The sequence below is a fragment of the Odocoileus virginianus genome, chromosome 25 (genome assembly GCF_023699985.2).
Source record: "Odocoileus virginianus isolate 20LAN1187 ecotype Illinois chromosome 25, Ovbor_1.2, whole genome shotgun sequence".
Classification (NCBI taxonomy): Eukaryota; Metazoa; Chordata; class Mammalia; order Artiodactyla; family Cervidae; genus Odocoileus; species Odocoileus virginianus.
Window position 1 is genome coordinate 10,337,792 of NC_069698.1, and position 21,867 is coordinate 10,359,658.

At 41.1% G+C, this 21,867-nt stretch overlaps 1 protein-coding gene across 1 annotated transcript in view; it reads left to right on the forward strand.

Moving 5' to 3' along the window:
• IMPG2 (interphotoreceptor matrix proteoglycan 2) overlaps nt 1-21,867 on the forward strand; it is a 76,278-nt gene that overhangs the window by 49,726 nt on the left and 4,685 nt on the right. Inside the window, exons 12-18 of the mRNA XM_070454960.1 lie at nt 5,514-5,817; nt 6,796-8,090; nt 8,676-8,895; nt 15,466-15,676; nt 17,339-17,527; nt 19,480-19,681; nt 20,135-20,214. Of these exons, the coding sequence (XP_070311061.1) occupies nt 5,514-5,817; nt 6,796-8,090; nt 8,676-8,895; nt 15,466-15,676; nt 17,339-17,527; nt 19,480-19,681; nt 20,135-20,214 (2,501 nt within the window). The remainder of the gene's footprint in view (nt 1-5,513; nt 5,818-6,795; nt 8,091-8,675; nt 8,896-15,465; nt 15,677-17,338; nt 17,528-19,479; nt 19,682-20,134; nt 20,215-21,867) is intronic.

The following is a 21,867-nucleotide window of genomic DNA, read 5'->3' on the forward strand; positions in this document are numbered from 1 at the left end:
CTGGTAGCTCTCGTTTCTCCCCTGGAAATCCTTTTGCCCCCTGGGTATATACACTTGTAGGTATTCTTCAACAAAATGTCCGATATGGTGAGTGAAGCCCAAGGACAGAATTCTAGTAACTCAGCATCTAGTTCAGATTTTTTTTCTCTATTTTTTTGTGACTGTGGTCATTTCCCATCTGTGAACCTCAGTTCCTTATTTTTAATAGGCCAGTTTTGATTAAATGATTCTTAAGAGTCTTTCTAGTTATAAAATTTGGTACTTTTATTATGTTCACATACATGTGCATGCTCTATCCCGCTTTCTAACAAAAGATTTTTGTAAACCAAAGGATGGCCTTATAAAGCACTGAACCTTTGGCAAAACAAAAGCTTCTATTTGTTTTACTTCTACGTTCTAGACTTCAATTTGTTTTCTTTTCATTTATCTGGAATTGAACTCTGGAATTGCTGTCTCCATCTGGGCAGTTCTTTTTATTTCCCCTTTCTTGAGATATAATTGACACAGAACATTGTATAAATTTAAGGTGTACAATATGATTTGCTATATATTGTGAAGTACTTATCACAGTAGAGTTAGTTAACAGCTCCATCACTTCACATACTTTTTTTTTTTTTGGTGGTAAGAACATTTAAGAGTTACTGTTTAGACAAATTTCAAGTTTATAACAGTACTGTTAACTATAGCCACCATGTTGTACATTAGATACCCAGAACTTACTTGGCTTAGAGCTGCGAGTTTGTACTCTTTGACTGACATCTCTCCATCTCCTCACCCCCAGCCCCTGGAAAACACCATTCTACAACCATTTTTGAGTGTGACTTTCTCAGATTCTACGTGTAAGTGGTATCATACAGTATTTGAGCTTTTCTTCTGATTGATTTCACTTAGCCTAATGCCCTCCAAGTCCATTCATGTCAACAAATGGCAGGACTTCTTTCTCCTTCATGGCTCTATAATATTCCATTGTATATATGTAGCACATCTTTATCCATATATCCACTGATGAGCACAGGTTGTTTCCATATCTTACTATTCTGCATAATGCTGCAGTGAGCCTGAGAATGCAGATAACTCTTTGACAGACTGATTTAGTTTCCTTCAGCCATATATCCAGAAGTGAGATTGCTGGATCACATGGTAGTTCTGTTTTTAATTTTTTTGAAGAAACTGTATACTCTTTTCCACAATGGCTGTACCTATTTACATTCTCACTAACAGTGCACATGGGTCCCTTTTCCACACACCTTTGGCAGCACTTTTATCTTTTTTGAAAATAGCCATTCCAACAGGTGTGAGATGATGCTTTGTGTGGTTTTGATTTGCATTTCCCTGTCAAAGGTGATTTTGAATATCTTTTCATGTAACTGTGTGAATATTTCTTTCTGTTTTTCTCAGACCTCCTATGGATATACCTTCTCGGTGCTTCTTGCCCCCTCTTGCGGCAGATTCTTAGGCTTGTGTGCCCTCTTGACCCTGCAATGCACCCGGGCTGAGTGATGGCTGAGCTCCTTTGGCTTTCCCGAGGGACGTGCAGACGCTAAAGTTTGTCATCTCTTCCTGGCCTGTAGATGCAGGCCTGGCTTTCCCTTCCCTAGCTGTCTGCCAGAGGTCGCTCTCTCTGCCGTGGGGAGGGTGTCCAAGGAACCAGCCCTGGGGTGGAGCAGGTGTGTGGGGGTGAGGCACCCCGTCCTGGAGATGCCCGTGGGCTGTGGAAGGGGGATCAATGGGCAAAGCGTTTTGGCAACTCATGGTCAGGCCTCCTGATGGAGTCTGTCATGCAATTAGTAGGATCTGTATCCCTTTAATACGTTCAGAGTCCTGACTGCCCTTCTTTCAGCCACTTCCCAGCCCCTAGATGTGCATCTTACAACTCAGTACTCAGGACAGAGTGAGAGAGAAATACCAGGACCTGCGCAGCTGGGGCGGCCAGAGACTGACTCACACGCTCTCACTTTCCTCTGTGCAGAGATCTTGTGCAGAGAGGTGCTCTCTCGGCCCTGGGCTGCGTTGCCGTGTGGGAAGGATGAGGTGTGAAACCATCTCGCTTACCCTCAACAGTGTGTCTGAACTTGGATCTAGTGGTGTTTTTGGAGCTACTCTGTTGGACTCTTGGACCTCCACAAAGGTTGATGGTCCAAGTTATTGTTCTCCAGTGGCTCCCAGATTGTGTCCAAGAGGGGCTGGAGCCAGTTCATGGGCCACCTCAGGTCCACAGCCAGGACCGAAGTCTGTATGCTTATAACCCAATGTGCTGGGTGCGCCAGACTCCTTCCGGGTCCCTTGGTGCACAGGACTGAATCCCGCAGCTCCCGCAAAGGCACTTTTGTCCACAAAGGGTGTAAACTGCTGTGGTTGAAAGGGGAGTGTGAGTTGGGGATGTCTTACTCATTCATCTTGCTGACATCACTCTGGCTCATTTTTGAGGACCCAGAAAGTTTTAGATTCTCTAGTCAGAAATATAAGGCAACTTTATGTATCTGTTTGGTGCTAAGTTATATAGGAGCACCACGTACATAGGTCAGTGATCACAAGCTACTTTCACTATATAGAGTTATGAAGTTATGAAGGTTGAATACATTCTTGGTGATGACATACTGTAAAATATTAAAATTTACTAGAAAAATGCCAGAAATCTTTTCCCTAATTTAAATCATCTTTTTGGCCTTACCCATGAATCAAGTTTTTATATCCTCAGGTTCACTTCTGATGAGAGAATTCCCAAGAGGTAATTTCTTATCCTGAAATGGTTTTTTTTTTTAATATATCATTTGCATCAGTTACATCTAGTCTTTTGAGGATGGTCTTCCTCTTCCTTTGATATATATTTTGCTTTTCTCTATATATTCAGTTCATCAGACCTAGATCACTAGACTCCAGTCTAATGCTCAGATGTGTCTTTATCTAATTTCTATTTTTGACCAAGTCACATTGCCAAAAATATATACTAATATTGCACCATCCCCTTTCCATCACTTCCCTCTTTACTCTCTAGATTCTTTATTTCTAATTAAATTTGCCAGAATGATACCATTTTTGTTCATGTTGTTGTTTTAATCCATTCTCTTCCTCCTTTTCTGGCCATTTGTATTTCATCACAAATCTTGTAATCACCTTTTGACAAAAATGATGCAAACCTTTATGGATATTTAAAATACATTGCACTACAGAACATGGCTCAGTTAGGGTTTCGGTAGTAGCAGAACACCCTGGATAGTAGTGTGAGGTTGAGGGAATGAAAAAGGAAATCTCAAAGTGTGCTGAGGCTAACAGCAGTGAGAAGCCATTCCCGTCCATTGAGTTTTGGGGCAGGAGGAGGAAATGCAGTTTCCAGAGCCCAGTAAGAGCGGAAGCTTCAGTTGTAGGGGGACGCAGCCACTGCACAACACACAGCGTGGGGGCTTAGAGGAGAGAAATACCCTAACCTCTCACTCTCCCTGTTTTTTGATCTTCTGCTTCTGAACATGCAAACTCAAACAGAAGACAGCTCGTAAGGGAGTGGGGGTGATGAAGTTATCAGCGAAGAGAAGGAGCTAGGGTTGTGACAGATAAAAATAATCAACAGGATGGCCCAACGTAAAATAGGACCTAATTAAAGGAGTCTGAACAGGGAAGAAAGTGTTGGTGTCAGAGTTCCACAAAGGAGAATTAGTTACTTGATCTAGTGCTTTTAGTTCAGAAATAGTGGATGAAACTGAGAGTATTTCTATGTATTCCCAATGATCTACTGTGCATTTGTCACTAGAAGAAGGGGTGAATTTGGACATGCTAAGTAATTTCTTGCCTCCTGTTTCCTCCTTTGTGATTGGGGGAGTGTACTGTCTAATGCTTCATCGTGTGGACCCTTGATGGAGAGACAAGGGAAAGTGTGTAGGCAAAGCATAAAGGACTAATTAGGTGATGTGACTGAGTTGAGTCCCTCCATAGCTTAGTAGGTTGAGCTAGTTCATGGCCATAGACTAAACTATAGTTAGCCACCTTAAAATGGTGTGCATTTGTTTAAAAAGCATGTTAGGCTTGAGTGTATGTGCCAGTGAAAGTTCACTACCCCTGGCAAGAATCTCCTGGAGGAACGGGGAAGGGATTCTATTCAGAGTTCCTTATTCTTAGTTTTCATGGACTTCATTTTGTTCATAGCTATTCCATGAATTCTAGTTTTTAGGCAGGTTTATGCTTGTGGAAATTTTCTTAAAGTTTCCAGTTAATGAGAAAATACAATGATTCAACAACTAAAGAAGTATCTTAGAAGCCCATGCTGGAATAATACAGTGGGCATGTGATGAGGCTCCATCCTTTACCGAGGAACCTTTAAAAGTGTAATACCATGTCTTGGTCCCACCCTTAGACCAGTTAAGTTAGGATCGCTGGGGTGTGTGGCATGGGCATTGGTGTCTTTAAGAGATCTGCATGAGATTTTAATGCTATTTAGAGTAAAAAATGATTGATCTTTCCTATTTTTCTTTTTCAGTTTTCACCTAGGAAATATTTTATGCATTCCTTCTATGCATATGACACTTCTTGGGTTTTGTTATTCAGCATATATTGGAATATATAAACTCCTATCCAATGTCATGGCCATTTTACCTATTAACATCGTCATTAAACTTTTTTACATAGACTGATCTTCACAGGATTAAACAATTAATATGTTCAAGGATTGTGTTTCTGCCCACTTTTCTATTCCTGTGTATGTGCTTAGTCACTCAGTCGTGTCTGACTCTTTACAACCCCATGGGTTGTAGTCCGCCAGGCTCCTCTGTCCATGGGATTCTCCAAGCAAGAATAGTGGAGTGGATTGCCATTCCCATCTCCATGCGATCTTCCCAACCCAGGGATCAAACCTAGGTCTCCTGTATTGCATGCAGATACTTTACTGCCTGAGCCACCAGCTAAATTTTAAGATACAATTAGTACTATGTTAGTAAAGGTGATACTATAATTCACAGATATTGCTATAATTTGCAGATATGGCTACTTATTTAAGGTAAGAGACCACATTTCACTTGGTGGCATTCTTATAAAAATGAAAGACCTATAATTAATGTTTAATACCTTTCAGAATGATGAATAAAATTACCGATTGCTTTTCCTGCCGTGAGCAACATGCTTAGGCTTTTGACAACAAAGTAAAGATATTAGTAATGTCTGTGTATTTAAAGCACAGTAATAAGATAGAGGGAAAGGAACCATCTAAAGCAAGAGAAATGCTTTATCCCACAAACTCACTTTGTTTGGGATCTTTTAAATATGATATGTCATCTATTCCCATTTTTCAGGTGAGGTTCAAGTGATACATGATTTTTCTCTAGATTTTCCAACTAGTAAGTGGTTGAATTGGGATTTAATTATAGATCTGTTTGCTTCTAGAGCCCATACCCCACTCCTTCCCCAATATTAAATTGCCTTTTGTCCCTGTAAAATCTGGGAATGTAGATGGATGGATGATGATTTGAAGTTACTTGTATGTGTTTCTTTTATCTATGATATGATTTAGCCTCTTTTTGCCCCTCCAGGATAATACCCCTCAAGCTGAATGGCCCTCAGCAGATGAATCCACCATGAGCAGCATTTCACCACTTGGTTTCAGCTCCGGCCTTCCTTCAGCCACTGGCAGGGAGCTCTGGTCAGAAAGCCCTTCGGGTGATTTAGTGTCTACACCCAAGTTAGCCTTTCCCTCGAAGGTGAGCCTCAGTCCTTCCCCAGAGGTTTTAGACGTTAGCGGCTTGATTCTTCATTCTGTCACCCCAGCAGTGCTTCACACTGACCTGCCTGTGGCTTCTGAAGAAAGGACTTCTGGGTCTCACGCATTAGAAGATGGTAAGGAAGTTTATTCACTTTTCATAATTAATTGCATCGGATGACAGAGATTTTGAAGAGAGCAAGAGACTAGGGTTAGAGGAAAGCATGGCCACACTCAGTGAGAGGAAATGTCTTGGGAAAGTTGTGAGAAAGGGAGCAATTGGCTTTGATGGGCTGGAGTGGAGAGTCCAAATAGGTAAATAATAAGAAATGAATATCATGGGTGAGATCACCTAACAGACACTTTGAAGGTCCTGTTAAAGGATATATAATTAAATTATATTACTATTTAGGAACTACTTGCTTGAATATTTTAGTAGTAAACAAACAGCCTCAAAGATTATGCCAGTATCTTTTAATAGGATTAATTTGGGGCCAGTAGAGATTTTTAGCTTGCATTAGGCTTGAGAAGGGGGAAGTCTGAACTAGGGAAGCTGTAGCAGAGATTAATGAAATGAAAGTCAAGTAGATGATTTAGATGTTGTGGCAGGAGGGAACAAATCAGTGAGACTCAGGAATAGAGTATAGGTGAAAGAGGAAGATGAATAAAGATAAAAATAATGAGCCCAGGTTTTTGAACATTAGGTGAACCTGAAGAATGGTGGATAATAAACATAGCCAGGAAATGGGGATTCAATTTCCTAGGGACTTTTCTTCCTAAGATTTTACTAGAGTCAGTCTTTGTTGTCAATATGGCTACCAGCAGTTCTCTGTTTTCACGGGGTTAAAAAAAGAAAAACCCAAAGTGTTTGAAGATGAGTTATTTTAGTACCTGATGTCTTGTTATCCTCAGGGAAGGGGGTTATAATCATGAGTGATTGTACCACATCACAAAAGCATAATCATCCCTTCTTGTTGTTTGCTGGATTTGGCAAAGTAAAAGTCAACAACTGTCTGTCATGATCTAATGGGAAAAAATAGGTAGCTGGTTTTATTAGGACTGGGAATATATTTTGGCATCTTTGTAAATTGATTAATGGAAAACTCTGTTTTTAGGATTAACGAAAGTTGAAGGGTCAGAAGATTTTCTTTCTGTTAATCCATTGCCTTCAAGTCCATTTACTTATCCTGTGCCAAAAGAAACACCACGATCCATGGAAGACTCTGGGGTATCTTTGCCATCCTCACCATATCCAGTCTCCTCTGTCACATTTGATCCTCTTGCTAAAGAAGTAACTGCACCGTTTGGCATGGACTCTTTGGCCTCCAAAGTCAAAGACCAATTGGAAGTGAGCACTTGGATGCCGGACACAACTATGGAAAAAGAGTTCATGTTTGAAAGTGGTTTGGGTTCAGGGTCTGGGCAAAAGGTAGACCTGACTACTTGGCCGTGGAGTGAGACTTCATTCGAGAAGGGCACTGAACCGTTGTCCAGGTCGTGGCTTGAAGCTGAGGACTCACTTTTGCTAACTGAGGGGATAGATGTGAAACTAGTTACAGATGCCAAAATAGATTCTGCAGATCAACCCACTGAGCATGCAGAATATGGGCCTTTTGATGGGTCCACAAACTTTGCAGAAGATGAGCCCCTTGGTGGACCTGCTGTGTCCCTCTTTGCAGAGACCACAACTCAATCTGCATCTCCAATTCTACCCAGGCACACATCAGAAATACCCGACATTGATTATTACTCAGTTACCAAACCACCTTCTCTGCTGACATTTGTGGCAGTCTCTGCTTCTACTGATAAAGCAGATCAAGTGGAACCCTTTCTAAAGGAGGATATGGAGCAGACTACAGAGTCATTTAACCGTGAATGGATTGACAGCAGGATTTCAGTAGTGAAGTCAGATACGCAGCCTTTGAGGACCACCGTGCCAGAGTCAGATGTCATTTGGGCAAGAACTTCTCCCTTAGGGAAACTGTCCAGAGACACATTGGCACGCACACCACAGAGTACTGACAAGCTCTGGCTGAAAGCTTCCATGACACCGTCTACCAAATTGTCTCCAACCATAAGATCCACCCTGCTGGAAGATGAAGTCATTATGGGTGTACAGGATATTTCATTAGAGTTGGACCAGATAGGCACAGATTACTATCAGCCTGAGCCAATCCCTGAGGAAAGTGGCGTGGTTGGCAGTTATGTGGAAATGTCTACAAATATTCACTCCACAGAGATGGCTGTTGTGGCTCAACCCACAAGAAGTGATGACTTGAGTCATACCCAAGCCGTAGGAGCTGTGGTGGTTTTCTTCAGCCTCAGAGTGACTAACATGATGTTTTCAGAAGATCTGTTTAATAAAAACTCTTTGGAGTATAAAGCCCTGGAGCAAAGATTCTTAGAACTGGTAAGCATGAGACGTGAAATACGGGCATTAGTGAATAACCATGTATGAACCACTCCTTTCTCCCCACAACATAAGATCTGAGCCAAGAAAAGTGTGGTCTGCTGTGGACTTTCATTTCCTATCATCTCCAAATAGTGTAATGGCCTAGGGTTGGTAGGAAAACAGAGATAGGTGGATACAAAAAAAGGAAAGCACAAATGTGGCATAACGGTGATATGACAACTTAGATACTGGATTTTTTATTCCATAATTTCTAGGACTGAAACAAGTTTAAGCCTCGTTTTCACATTTTATTGTGAGATCGGTGCTTTGTAGGTACCTATAACGCTTTCACTGTCACGATCCTTTAGTGAAACAGAGAATAAACTCTGGTGGCTAAAACTGTGAGTTCCATGGGTTGCCTAAATAGCTGATAACCTCATGACTCAAATAATTCACAATTCATACTTTTGTTGATGAACAGTTTAAATAATGTAGACAGAATACAGTTTGGAAAAGTGGAGAGGTTCGTCTTTCTTTGTTTTTGGTGTATTGAACAAAACGTAAAACTTTGTCAATGAACTGACCACTTTACATGTATTGTAGTTGGTTCCCTATCTCCAATCAAATCTCACTGGATTCCAGAATTTAGAAATCCTGAACTTCAGAAATGGCAGTATTGTGGTGAACAGCCGAATGAAGTTCACCAGGTCTGTCCTTCCTAACGTCACCAATGCTGTCTACGTGATTCTGGAAGACTTTTGCACTACTGCCTACCAAACCATGAACTTGGCTATTGACAAATACTCCCTTGATGTGGAATCAGGTAATGATATTGAATGCTATCTTGGTTTCATAGTGGAATCTAATTATTATTCTTGTGTATTTTCTTCCACACTGAATCGGGTAAGTTCAGTACTTACAGATAAAGGAGGACTAAGTCAAGCAAATTTGCCACATTTTGATAGTAAATTATCTCTTCCAAGGATGTCAGGATCATTCTCTTTTCAGAGGGGTTGTCCCACATGCTGTCTTTACTTGGCTCCCTTTCTGTTTTCTACCTGCTCCATCTTTTTCTCTCTTTTACTTACCCATTGAATGTGTTCTTGCTACCTCTGTATGTCGTGAAGCTTATTAGATGTGAACTCTGTTGCCTTCTGTGTTATTCTCCTGTGTTATTTTATCTATTTCCATTATTGTAAGTCTAATATAAATGTCAATAACTCTTTACATTTTTATATGCAAATCAGGCTTATTTTCTGAGCTCCAGAATTTGTATCTAACTACATAGTTGATGATCTCAACCTGGATATATTCTATGTATATCAAGCTTAGATTAAGCCCTTAAGCTAAGACTGAACCCTTGTTTTCCATCTCTTCGTACCTTCCAACTAAATCTGCTCATCTCAGTTTGTCTCTATTGTTAAATGGAAATTATATTCACTCCGCCTCTGAAGCCAGATACCTAGAAAGTCACTCTGATACCTCAATTTCCATCACCCCTAACTTTTAGTCACTCACTAAATTTACATTGATCCTGAATTCTAGTTATCTCAGATCTATGTGTTTTTCTCTGCCTTCACTGCTCCTTCTTTAGGCCAAACCATCATCATCTTTCATTTGGACCAGTTTCCCCACTATCTCACTTGTTTTCCTCCCTCCCATCCCCTCCCATTCGTTTTCCAGACAGCAGGCAGGGCACTCTTTCTAGAGCATTGATCAGATTATTTCACTTTCCTGCTTAAAATACTTTCAGTGGCTACCTGGTTCCTATCTTCTTCCCCAGTATCACCCAGTGAAATGAACTTTTTTACTCACTGTGTTCTACTCAGACTAGCTTGTTTTGGGCTCCTTTGATTCCCAAAACTTTTCTTGTCTTGAAACCTTTGCATACTCTGTCTTCTTTGCCTGAATCTCTTTCCCCTCTTGGCTGACTTCTGCTTATCCTTTATGACTCAGTTCAAATGTCTCTTCCTCAAGACTTTCACTGATTCATCCATAATCTAGACTGGTTCTTCTCCCTCTGTAGAATTTATAACTATTGTGATCATGCTAATTTATGCACATAGTTGCTTAATAGCTATTTTTCCCAGTGGAACTATCCATACAAACTGAGACTTTGTTTAATTAGCCACTTTGTAGCCAAAACCTCTGCATATAGAAGGTACTCAAAAGTACTGTGAATGAATGAAATGAACCATTGTTTTTATTTGAAAGACTTGGTTGCAGAGAATACTGGTGGATGCTCAAACTTTTTTCTTTTTCACCTTCTGCATACCAGAGGAGCTTGGTTTGAGTAGGAGTAAGATGGAATGTCTGGGTTTGAATTTCTCCAGTGCCTTTTACTCTCAAACTGGTTTGGAAACCAGCCCTATTCTTGAACCGGGAAAGAAGCAAACATTCTTTCCTTTGAAATCCATGAAGGACCATTATTCATTGAAAGTGAGGAAAATGATTTAGCTAATTCTCCTGTATCCACATCTCTTGCCACTTGAGTTCTTTAAGGACATTTGCACATTTTTTGCCATGTGGTCCTGTGGTGTAGTGGAAGAAGCAATTAATTATAATTTGGAAGACCTGGTTTCTTGCCTCTGCTCTGCCATTTATCATTTGTGTGATCCTAGATGAGCTGTTTTATCTCTGAGCCTTACTCCCTTATATAGCAAACGGGATAATATTACTTGGCTAATATTTCATGGGGCCATTCTAAGGATTAAACAAATAGCATATATAAAACATTTGACTAGCCATATAAATGCAAGCAGTGATGATTTATAAAGCTTTTGCAAAAGTCTACCCACTTCTTTTTGAAGAGAAGTATATAAATAAGTACATTTACTTCAGTTTTGTTTGTAACTCACATGTCAGATGTATGCCAAGTCATCCAGGTTTATAGAACCACCTTTTTCCTTAATAGTCAAATGAATTTGCATTCATCCTCACCATGTGCAGTGTAAAACCTGCATCCTAGGCCCTCTAAGCCCTAACATCTCTAGGAATTATCAGGGAATTTTAATTATCTCCAGCTTTGAGTTTCTTCTATTGAATTTCCAATCTTACCATTTGCTTTGACCCTTGTGGTGGTTCTTTATGTTAATCCAACACAGATCACAGTCCCATATTTTATTTTCCCAAAATACCCTCAACACAAGGCAGTTGATTCCATCAGATATTTGCTGATGATATGAGTGTGATAGAAGAGTTTTGGTCATAGTATAGAAAATGGGTTAAAAAAATATTACTGTTAGATATAAATACCCCCAAATTTCTCAGCCACCCTTTCAAAGGTGTCTCTTAACAGCCAAGTTTTCCTCCAGGACAGAGTCAACTACTACATTACTTTGGCACCTCTGGCTATTTTTCCAGACTTTCTTCATATTTCCTCTACTCCCATTTTCTGGGACCCATCAATCCTTCTCTTCGCCTGTCCCTGAAAAACCAGAATGTAATTCATTCTACAATTTAGATCCCTGTCTCCTATCTCAAGTGTAGCTCCAAGTCTCCCTCTGGTTTCCCATAAAGTCATTAAATATTCTTCCCAATGGAGAGCTATCCATTCTGAACATCTACCTTTAATCTGCACAAAAGACTAGAAAGAGACTTTAAAATGCCAGTCTCTTATTTGCGTGATTAAAATATTGGTCTCAGTCTCTCTCCTTGACTGGAAATAAAAGGGGCAACGTTTATCCTTTTCCCCTTACAGATTCTATTTTTCCTTTCCCTCGGCACTCACCTACACCCATAGAATGGTCACGGAGTTTTAGAAATTTTAAATAGAATTTTCGTATTACACATACATTTGTAGCTAGAAGGTTTCAGATTAAAATATTGTTTTATCTCAAGATTGGCTAAGGATAAGATTGACTTGTCTCTCGCTTAATTTATTTTCCCATATAGTGTCTCAGAAATTCTTGAACTTCCATCAACAAAGGGGGGAATGTGCAATACCATCCTTTGTTGTTGTTGTTCAGTTGCTAAGTTGGGTCCAACTCTTTGGGACCCCATGGACATCAGGCTCCTCTGTCCTCCACTATCTCCCAGAGTCTGCTCAAATTCATGTCCATTGAATCGGTGATGAAATCTAACCATCTCATCCTCTGCCACCCCCTTCTCCTTTTGCCTTCAGTCTTTCCCAGGATCAGAATCTTTTCCAGTGAGTCTGCTCTTCACATCAGGTGGCCAAAGTATTGGAGCTTCAGCTTCCCCAACAGTCCTTCCAGTGAATATTTAGGGTTGATTTTCTTTAGGATTGACTGGTTTGATCATGTAGTCCAAAGGACTCTCAAGAGTCTCCACCAGTATTACAATTCGAAAGCATCAGTTCTTTGGTGCTTAGCCTTCTTTATGGTCCAACCCTCACATCCGTACATGAAAACTGGACAAACCATAGCTTTGACTATATGGACCTTTGTTGGCAAGGTGATGTCTGCTTTTTAATATGCTATCTAGACCGGTCATAGCTTTCTTTTCATGGAGCAAGTGTCTTTTAATTTCATGGTTGTAGTCACCATCTGCAGTGATTTTGGAGCCCAAGAAAATAAAATCTATCACTGCTTCCACTTTTCCCCTTCTATTTGCCACGAGGTGATGGAATCAGATCCCATGATCTTAGTTTTTTAATGTTGAGTTTTAGGCTAGCTTTTTCACTCTCATCTTTCACCCTCATCAAGAGGTTCTTTAGTTCCTCTTCACTTTCTGCCATTAGTGGTATTATCTGCATATCTAAGGTTATTGGTATTTCTCCCAGCAAACTTGATTCCAACTTGTGATTCATCCAGCCTGGCATTTCACATGATATGCTCTGCATATAAGTTAAATAAACAGGGTAACAATATACAGCCTTGTTGTACTCCTTTCCCAAGGTAACAATATACAGCCTTGTTGTACTCCTTTCCCAATTATGAGTCAGTCTATTGTTCCATGTTCAGTTATAACTGTTGCTTCTTGACCTACATATAGGTTATACAGGTTTCTCAGGAGACAGGTAAGGTTGTCTAGTACTCCTGTTTCTTTAAAAATTTTCCAGTTTGTTCTGATCCACAAAGTCAAAAGCTTTAGCATAATCAATGAAGCAGAAGTAGATGTTTTTCTGAAACTCCTTTGCTTTCTCCGTGATCCAACAAATGTTGGCAATTTGATCTCTGGTTCCTCTGCCTTTCCTAAACTCAGCTTGAACATCTGGAAATTCTCAGTTCATGTACTGCTGAATCCTAGCTTGAGGGATTTTGAGCATAACATTGCTCGTCTGTGAAATGAGAGCAGTTGTACAGTAGTTTGAACATTGTTTGACGTTGCCCTTCTTTGGGATTGAAGTGAAAAAGGACCTTTTCCAGTCCCGTGACTGCTGCTGAGTTTTCCAAATTTGATGACATATTGAGTGCATTTCTTTAATAGCATCATCTTTTAGGATTTGAAATAGCTCAAGCTCAGCTGGAATTCCATCATCTCCACTAACTTTGTAGTAATGCTTCCTAAGGCTCATTTGACTTCACACTCCAGGGTATCCGACTTTGGATGAGTGACCACACCATTGTGGTTATCTGGTTTATTAAGACCTTTTTAGTATAGTTCTCCTGTGTATTCTTGCTACCTCTCCTTAATCTCTTCTGCTTCTGTTAGGTCCTTACCGTTTCTGTTCTTTATTGTTCCCATCCCTGCATGAAATGCTCAGTACTATCCTTACCACCCACTAGATACCCTTCTGTCCCTCACAGGGACAGATTTCAGCCTAGGCCAGGATTAGATTACTTTCTGATTACAAAGCCGCAAAATGAACATGAGGACCTGGATGTGAAGACTTAGGAAATACACAGTGGAATCCTGCTGTGTAGTCCCCATGTAAAAACTGCCGTCTGTCAGTGCGTTTCTATACTCTTCTTGTTCTGTGAACATTTTGGTTTTTGTCCTCTGTATTAGTTTCCTAGGACTTCTGTAATAGAAGATTACAAATTGGGTGGCTTCTAAGAGCAGAACTTTACTCTGTCATAGTTGTCAAGGCTAGAAATGCAAATCAAGATGGTGGTAGAGCCATGTCCCCTCTGAAAGTTCTAAGAAAGAAGCCTATCTTGCCTCTTCCCAGCCTCTGGTGTTTGCCAGCAATCCTTGACGTTCCTTGACTTGTAGATGCATCACTCTAGTCTCTACTTCTGTCTTTATATGGTCTTCTTTCCTGTGTGTCTGTGTCCTTGTGTCCAAATTTCTCTCTTTTTATAAGGACACCAGGTATTGGACTTTGGGTGACCTAATCCAGTATGACTTCATCTTAACTTGATTACATTTGCAAAGACCCTATTTCCAAACAAAGTCATATTCTGAGGTTCCAGGTGCACATGAATTTTCAGGGGACACTATTCAACCCAGTACCTCCCTTCTCATTCCTACACAGGACCAAGAAAGATTAGCTGTGGAGAACCTACAAATTCCAAGGTCACAGATTCATGCTAAATGCCTTGAATTTTCACAGCAGCATGGAAGTTATTGATTCTCAAAGCAATATTAATTTATCTGGAAACTGAGAGACTATGCTTTTTGTTTTTCAACCTTCCCTTCATCTTCTAGCTACACCTTATGCTTTTTCATATAGATGAGTTCATGGGTTATTTCCAGTGATTTCCTCTATTTGTGGTATCTTCGTTACCATTTGCCTTTTTGTAATTCAGAGATTGCCATCCACCGGTGAAGAACATGCAGTTTTACCATGATAGGATGGAAGGCCCATCTATAGTCAGTTCCTATATCATTTTTGACTGTTTTTTGTCCAAAATAATTTTTTTAAATGTCATTTTCTCTCATCTCATGAATAGAAAATGGAATTACTAAAGCCAAAATACTGTTGAGAATGGCCTGAGGAGATGTGGGGCTGATATGTTTTTATGATATTAACTTTCACAAATCTCAAGCGTTCTTATTCTTAGACTGCTCTTTGGGGGCTTTACTCATTGCTGAGGCTTCCGCCAGTTCCTCTCTGCATTCTGTCTCTCCATCCCATGTTCTCAGTGAGGTGAGGGTAGGAGCAGAGCCTCACGTGTGGAGCAGAGGACCACGACAGCAGGATGGGGTTGGTGGGAATGAATGGTGCGTGAAAACTGTTTCATTTAGACCTGTAATTCATAGATTTAACTCTTCTACTGCTTCCTATATAAAACGGGTCAAGGCTCGCCCAGGTCACCGGATTCTATAGTTTGGCTCTGCGTTTCAAAGAAATTTGACAAAAGCTCATCAATCAAGGGTGTATCAGGGACTTTTTGTGGTGTGGGTGGTGATATATTTCAGTGATTCAGGAAGGGGATTATCCCATGATACTTCGGATGGAGGACCCTTACTGGAGGGGCTTCTTATACCCTAGTTCCTGTTTTGCCTTTCCTTATACCATTCTCTGGTGTGTTTGGCATTCTAGGTGATCAAGCTAACCCTTGCAAGTTTCAAGCATGCAATGAATTTTCTGAGTGTTTGGTCAATCCCTGGAGTGGAGAGGCGGAGTGCAGATGCTACCCCGGGTACCTGAGTGTGGAAGAGCGGCCCTGCCAGAGCCTCTGTGACCTGCAGCCCGACTTCTGCTTGAATGACGGGAAGTGCGACATCATGCCTGGACATGGGGCCATTTGTAGGTATGTCGTAGGTAGAGATTTTGGCTTCACAAGGTTAGAGATACTTCCTCTGAAGAAAGAGATTGTGTCTACGATGTTAGGATGATCACAATAATTTTTATTACAGAAGTTATATCTGAGTAATAGATGTGGCAGTGGTTTAGTTGCTAAGTCGTGTCCGACTCCTGTGACCCCATGAACAGTAGCCCGCCCGGCTCCTCTGTTCATGGGATTCTTTTTTTTTTTTTCCATTTATTTTTATTAGTTGGAGGCTAATTACTTTACATCATTGCAGTGGTTTTTGTCATACATTGAAATGAATTAGCCATGGATTTACATATATTCCCCATCCTGGTCCCCCCTCCCTGTTCATGGGATTCTTGTCCTTCCAGGCAAGAACACTGGAGTGGGTTGCCATTTCCTTCTCCATTTCCTTTTTCTTCCTGACCCAGGGGTCGAACCCAGGTCTCCGGCACTGCAGGCAGATTTTTTCCCAACTGAGCTACCAGATGGGTGCCATCTAGTTCACATGTGAAGACTGAATCAGTTAAAAGGCCTGAGTTATACCCAGTTCAGTGGGTTATTTTATCTTATGTTCCTACGAGGCTGTAAGAAAAACTTTGCCTGGTGTCCTCTGGAGAGGACCTAGAGTAGTTGGAGATCTTTGTGTAGTGGTTCTTGGTGGTGAAACAAGGCAATTGCTGCTCAAATTGGGTTTCCATGTATAATCGACACTTTATACTGTATCTGAAACAGAGGAGGTTTATTGTTCTATTTGAATTATGTTTTTCACAGCTTTGGGCAGCTCTTGGTCAAAATGAATATTCAAAAATTAAGAATAGCAAGTATTTAAAGTTGTGGTATTTTAAGTATCTAATTTCTATTTTTTAAAGGTAGAGTCAAAGAAAATATACCAGACAGATGAGCAGATTCAGGTAGACTTCCCCAGTCACTCTAAACAAAGCAAAACCCATCATCCTCCCCACCACATTCCCACGAAAGTCACAACGTGTGAAGGAGAGGATGCTGAGAACAAGCCGGGGGTGGGGGGGGGGGACTCAGTAAGAGGACAATCTGTGAATTTCAAAAGGGGAAAATGTTGCCATTGATGTTAAAAGCAGAGGAAATAGGTGGAAATGATTCAGCTTTTCTGTATGTAAAGTTTGGCTTTAAAACTAAGAGGAAAAATAGTCTCTTGATTTTCAGAGAAATGAATCTGATTTTATAAAGCAGTGATTGCTGCTCGGGGAATTGAGGATGCTTTTGCATAGCGTGTGGCCTTGGAGTTTGGAGGATCTCTGCAGTGTGGTGGAAAGATGTGAGGAGTCTGAGGACCTGGGTTCTAGACCAGCTCTGTTGCTGACAAATTGTGTGATCTAACTCCAATTTTTTTCCTTTATCAAAAACGGGCCTGGTTTTCATTATCCATAAACAACAGAGTTGACTAGACTGCTTTCTGTGAGTCTAGTTATTCTTTCATCAGTCTTTACAGGTAGTCATGGAGGACCTCCTGGGTCTGTGCCAGGCATTGTGCACAGCTTTAATCTTACTCACCTCTTTACTGCAGATTCCTGTGGTCAGCATTTCTCTCTCTCCCTGCGCTCAGTCCCACCAAAGGTTCTGCTGTTAATGTTACTTTCAACAGAGTAATTCCATCTGGGGCTTGGCCACGTCTTGTTCCAGGTGCCGGGTGGGTGAGAACTGGTGGTATCGTGGCGAGCACTGTGAAGAGTTTGTGTCTGAGCCCTTGGTAATCGGCGTCACCATCGCCTCCATGGTTGGACTTGTCCTCGTGTCTTCTGCTGTGGTCTTCTTCATCATCAAGGCTCTTCAGACTCAGTATGTTAGGAGGGAAAGAGAGAGACCCTCCAGGTAAGTAACGACAGTTGCTCTCTGATGGAATAAAACGTTCCTTTTATTCATTCATTATGTACTTTCTGTGTCCTGAGTACTGGAAGGGGTCTGAATGGAGGGGAGGGGGCTATAAAGTTGAGAAGAGACATGGTCCCTGTCCTCAGAGGATGTCAGTCTGGAAACAAACATAAGCAACAGTTTGAACAACCTGCTAGAATGCCTAGATGAGTAATGAATTTGTTTTGCCTAGGGGAGGTCAGCTTAGACGTTTTGATGATGGTTATTGTAGTTGACTGGATAGAAGAGTAGATATTTGCTGCAGGAGGTGGATGGAAAACTTTCTAGCCAGTTGAATGAACAGAGAGGCATGCATGAATCTCACCGCACAACGAAAGAATGGCATCCCTGAGTGGGGCCAGACTGCCTGTTTCACGGTGCAGGAGGGGTTGGAAGGGTGATGGGGATAAGGTGAGGCCTGTGTGAGGACCGGATCTGTTAGTTTGTTCCCCTTTGGCTCATTCCAGTGGTAATTAGGCAGACTTTACATCCAGGTAAGAATCTGACAAGAAATGGAATCTGATTCTCATTTTAGTTAAGTATAGGTTTATTATAGAGGAGGTAAAACCTAAAACCTATTCTGCTTGCTAGACTAGCGATCCAAGGGCCTTTTGGTGTAACGTGATCACAGTCACTGGCTGTACTTTGCTTCCGTGCTTCCAGCTCTGCTTTCGGTCGAGGTTACCTTCACTCACCCTCTGGCTTGGCTAAGGAGGCACCACGTCTAGTTTCCTGTAGCACCCAGAACATAACTCTGTTATCATTCTTACATTTTTTATTGGTTCTGACTTCTCATTGGACCATGATTTTGTTCTAGAGAGAGTCAAACAAATTCTTCGTATTGTCAGCATCTGGAAAATTCCTAGGCACTTAATCAGTGCTCAGTAAATAGCTGTAGACCTGAATTGAATTTAACTGAAGCCCATTCTCCCATGAGTTTTTATTTCTGTTACTTTCTTTGTGTGGTTACACACTGATTTTTTAAAAAATTTTATTTATTTTTAATTGAAGGATAATTGCTTTACAGTAGTGTGTTGGTGTCTACTAAACATGAACATGAATCAGCCACAGGTCTACCCATGTCTCCTTCCACTTGAACATCCCTCCCACCTCCCCCCTCCATCCTACCCCTGTAGTTTGTTGCCGAGCCGCAGCTCGCGTTCCCTGAGTCAAACAACAAATTCCTGTTGGTTATTTTACAGATGGTAATGTGTGTTTCCATGGTACTCTCTCCATATGTACCACCATCTCCTCCCCCTCCCCCCAGCCGTGTCCCTAAATCAGTTCTCAACATCTGGGTCTCCACTGATGCTCCACAGATAGATTCATCAGTCCCATCTTCCTAGAGTCCACATACATGCGTTAGTGTACACCATTTGTTTTTCTCTTTCTGACTTTACTCTTGGGTAAGAGGCACTGTGTTCATCCACCTCATTAGGACTGACTCAAATGCGTTCCTTTTTATGGCTGAATAGTTTTTACACAGTGATTTTTAATTTGTCTATGCTGGGAAGAATGATGCTATTCCCACTAATTTTAATAAAATGCTTAGTATTTAATATTCCTCAAAATTTAATATTTCCGTTAATATTAATGAAATGCTTCAGCAGACATAGTTCCCCATCAACATTCATTAGGTACCAGGGACTTTAGGGCAAATAAAAATTAAAGAGACAAGGAACAGGCCCCACGGACACTTAGCAGGTAGTTGAGGAGAGTATAGTGATAACAAGTTGGTTAATATTTGAGATTGATCTGGATCTTTTCCACAGTCACTCCCTTCCCATTTGTATCCAATTCTCGTCTCTTTTTCTTCCTCAACAGGAATTTTGTTCCAGGTAGATAGTCTCCTAGATAGTTGGGCATCCAGAAGAGAACCTGAATCAATTGTACTTTTCTTTCTGTGCCTCCAGCAGGCAGTCTGATGGCCTCTCGTCCGTAGAAAGTGCCGTGAAGCACAACCCCGTGTTTGAAAGTTACGAGGCCGACCTCGAGCGGTATGAGGGCCCCTACCCTCCGCGGCCCTTCTACAGCTCCGCAGACAGGGAGGTGATCGCTGGTCTGAGCAGGGAAGAGATCAGACAGATGTACGAGAGCAGTGACCTTTCCAGAGAGGTAGGAAGCTTGGTTTTGCTGTTGTGGCTCGGCTGGGGTCGAGAGGGGGGTGTTCGTGTGTATACTTAGGCTTCAAGAAAGAATGAAAATTATTTCATGAGTAGTTTTTTTTCCTCATGACACCTCCCAGCCAATGTGTAGCCAGGACATAGTTCTGAGTTGTATCATATTTCCTGCCCAGTGATTCTTGTATCATTATTAGTAAATGTCTCCTACCTCCCTTCACTCCTTAGAGATATATGTCTGAGTTATTCAGAGCAGCGCATGTAGTAGCCACAACTTCCACTTTTTTTTTGAAAAGTCTGCTGTTTTCTGAAACTCTCTCCTGTACTGTCCAGAAAGCTACGGTCTCTTATAAGAATTAGACCTCTTTTTTAAAACGCCATTAAAGTTTTTTTAATGCAATGATGGCTTTTTTTTTTTTTTTCTTTTTCCTTCCTTCCTCCCTTAAAGGAAATTCAAGAAAGAATGAGAATTTTGGAACTGTATGCCAGGGATCCTGAGTTTGCAGCTTTTGTCAGAGAACACCAAATGTAAGCATTTAAGAGAGCACCCGCACCAGATTCTAAACAGTTCGCCTTACAGGAGGGTCACGAGTGTGAATACATAATTTCTGTCTATATGACGGGGGTTTTGTTGGTAACTAGCGTTGTTGAGTTCTTCACAGTTAATCCACATCCACTCTGATTCTGCAGTTATTCCTTCTAGCGCCTTTACACGTTGAATGTTTCTTATTTAAGTTTTATGAGTGAGGAAAGGAAACCTCAAAGAAATGCAGAGTCTTACTCAAGCTCACAGTGGCAGCAAGTGCCAGTGACGATGGAAAACAAAGACACTCTGTGTTCTGGACTAGAGCGTCCTCACTCTATCATACTTTCTCTTATTAACATAGAGTCACCTGTTTGAATGGCCGTAAATCCTCACATATTTTAACACAGACTTCCTTTTCTATCTCTGTAGATACTTTTAGGTATACTTTGAATGAGGCAGATCTCATTGAATTGTGTCTTCTTGCTTCTTTCAACTTCACCTTACTTTTCAATATGTCTTTTTACATTACTTTTTTCAGCATACATGTTGGGCAAGTGTCCACAGTTTTTTGGTTTTCCCTTTGCATCTGAGGATCCATAACAAGATGTAGGTTACAAAAATACAGTACCCTTGTAAAGAGACCATTTATAGATTAACTGAGTGTTAATTAATTGACTAATGATTAACTGAGTGTAGATTAACTGAGTGTAGTGGGTGGGATTATTATTTGGTTTTGATATTTGGTCCTACAGCTGCCCTTGCAAAGGTGCTTCCTCATGGATGGGTCTCACCCAGGCCAGATAATGGCACCTGGCTTCTAGAAGAGAAAAACTAGAGCAATTCATGCCTGCTTATAGAAGAAACTGAAAAAGGATCAACCACACATGTGGTTCTGGTTGGAGCCTCTGCCCCTTTGCCCCAAACCCCCTTTCTCTGACAGGCAGCCCCTCACTCATGGTCCCTCTGATAGGAGTGGACGGATTGACACCAAAGGAAACTGAAGAAGATGCTTTTCTGGTTCCACATGCATGGTAGATACTCCTTTAAGAAGAAAACTCTCTGAACATCTGACTTGGCCAATGGGAGCTGCTGCAAACCTTGCTTGCATGCTGGCAAAGCAGAATTAATAGGATCCGCCTTTTAGTCCAGGATATCCGCTAGTCTCTGTATCTGCAGCCAGTAGGTGACCTACGGCACAGCTTCAGTGGTATCCTAGAGAAAGAACATGACTGATTCTTTTTAATCTTTCCTAAGACCCTTTTATAAGCCCCTCAGAGCCATCTGTGTTTCCTGAATTAAAAATGTGTCTCATCTAGGCTAAGAAATCCAAAGAGAGGAACCAGGAGGACCTAGTTAGGGGCAGGCAGATTGACTGCATGCTTCACTTTCTTCTGGTAAGCTGTTTGGCATTAAAATATATGAAAAAAAAATCATATAACAAAGAAGAGTTAAACAGGATCCAGTGAAACAAAAGAATGTTCACACAGACACTATAACCCTAAGGGGATTGTTCAAAGTTGGGAGACAGCATTGAAAAAATGTGAGGGACATGATCAGTACATTTTCAGTTTGCATGTAGTCTGGAGTTTTCATCTACCAGTAGCTCATGAAAATATTAATGGACTTGGTTTAGGATTCAGTAAAAATATTACATA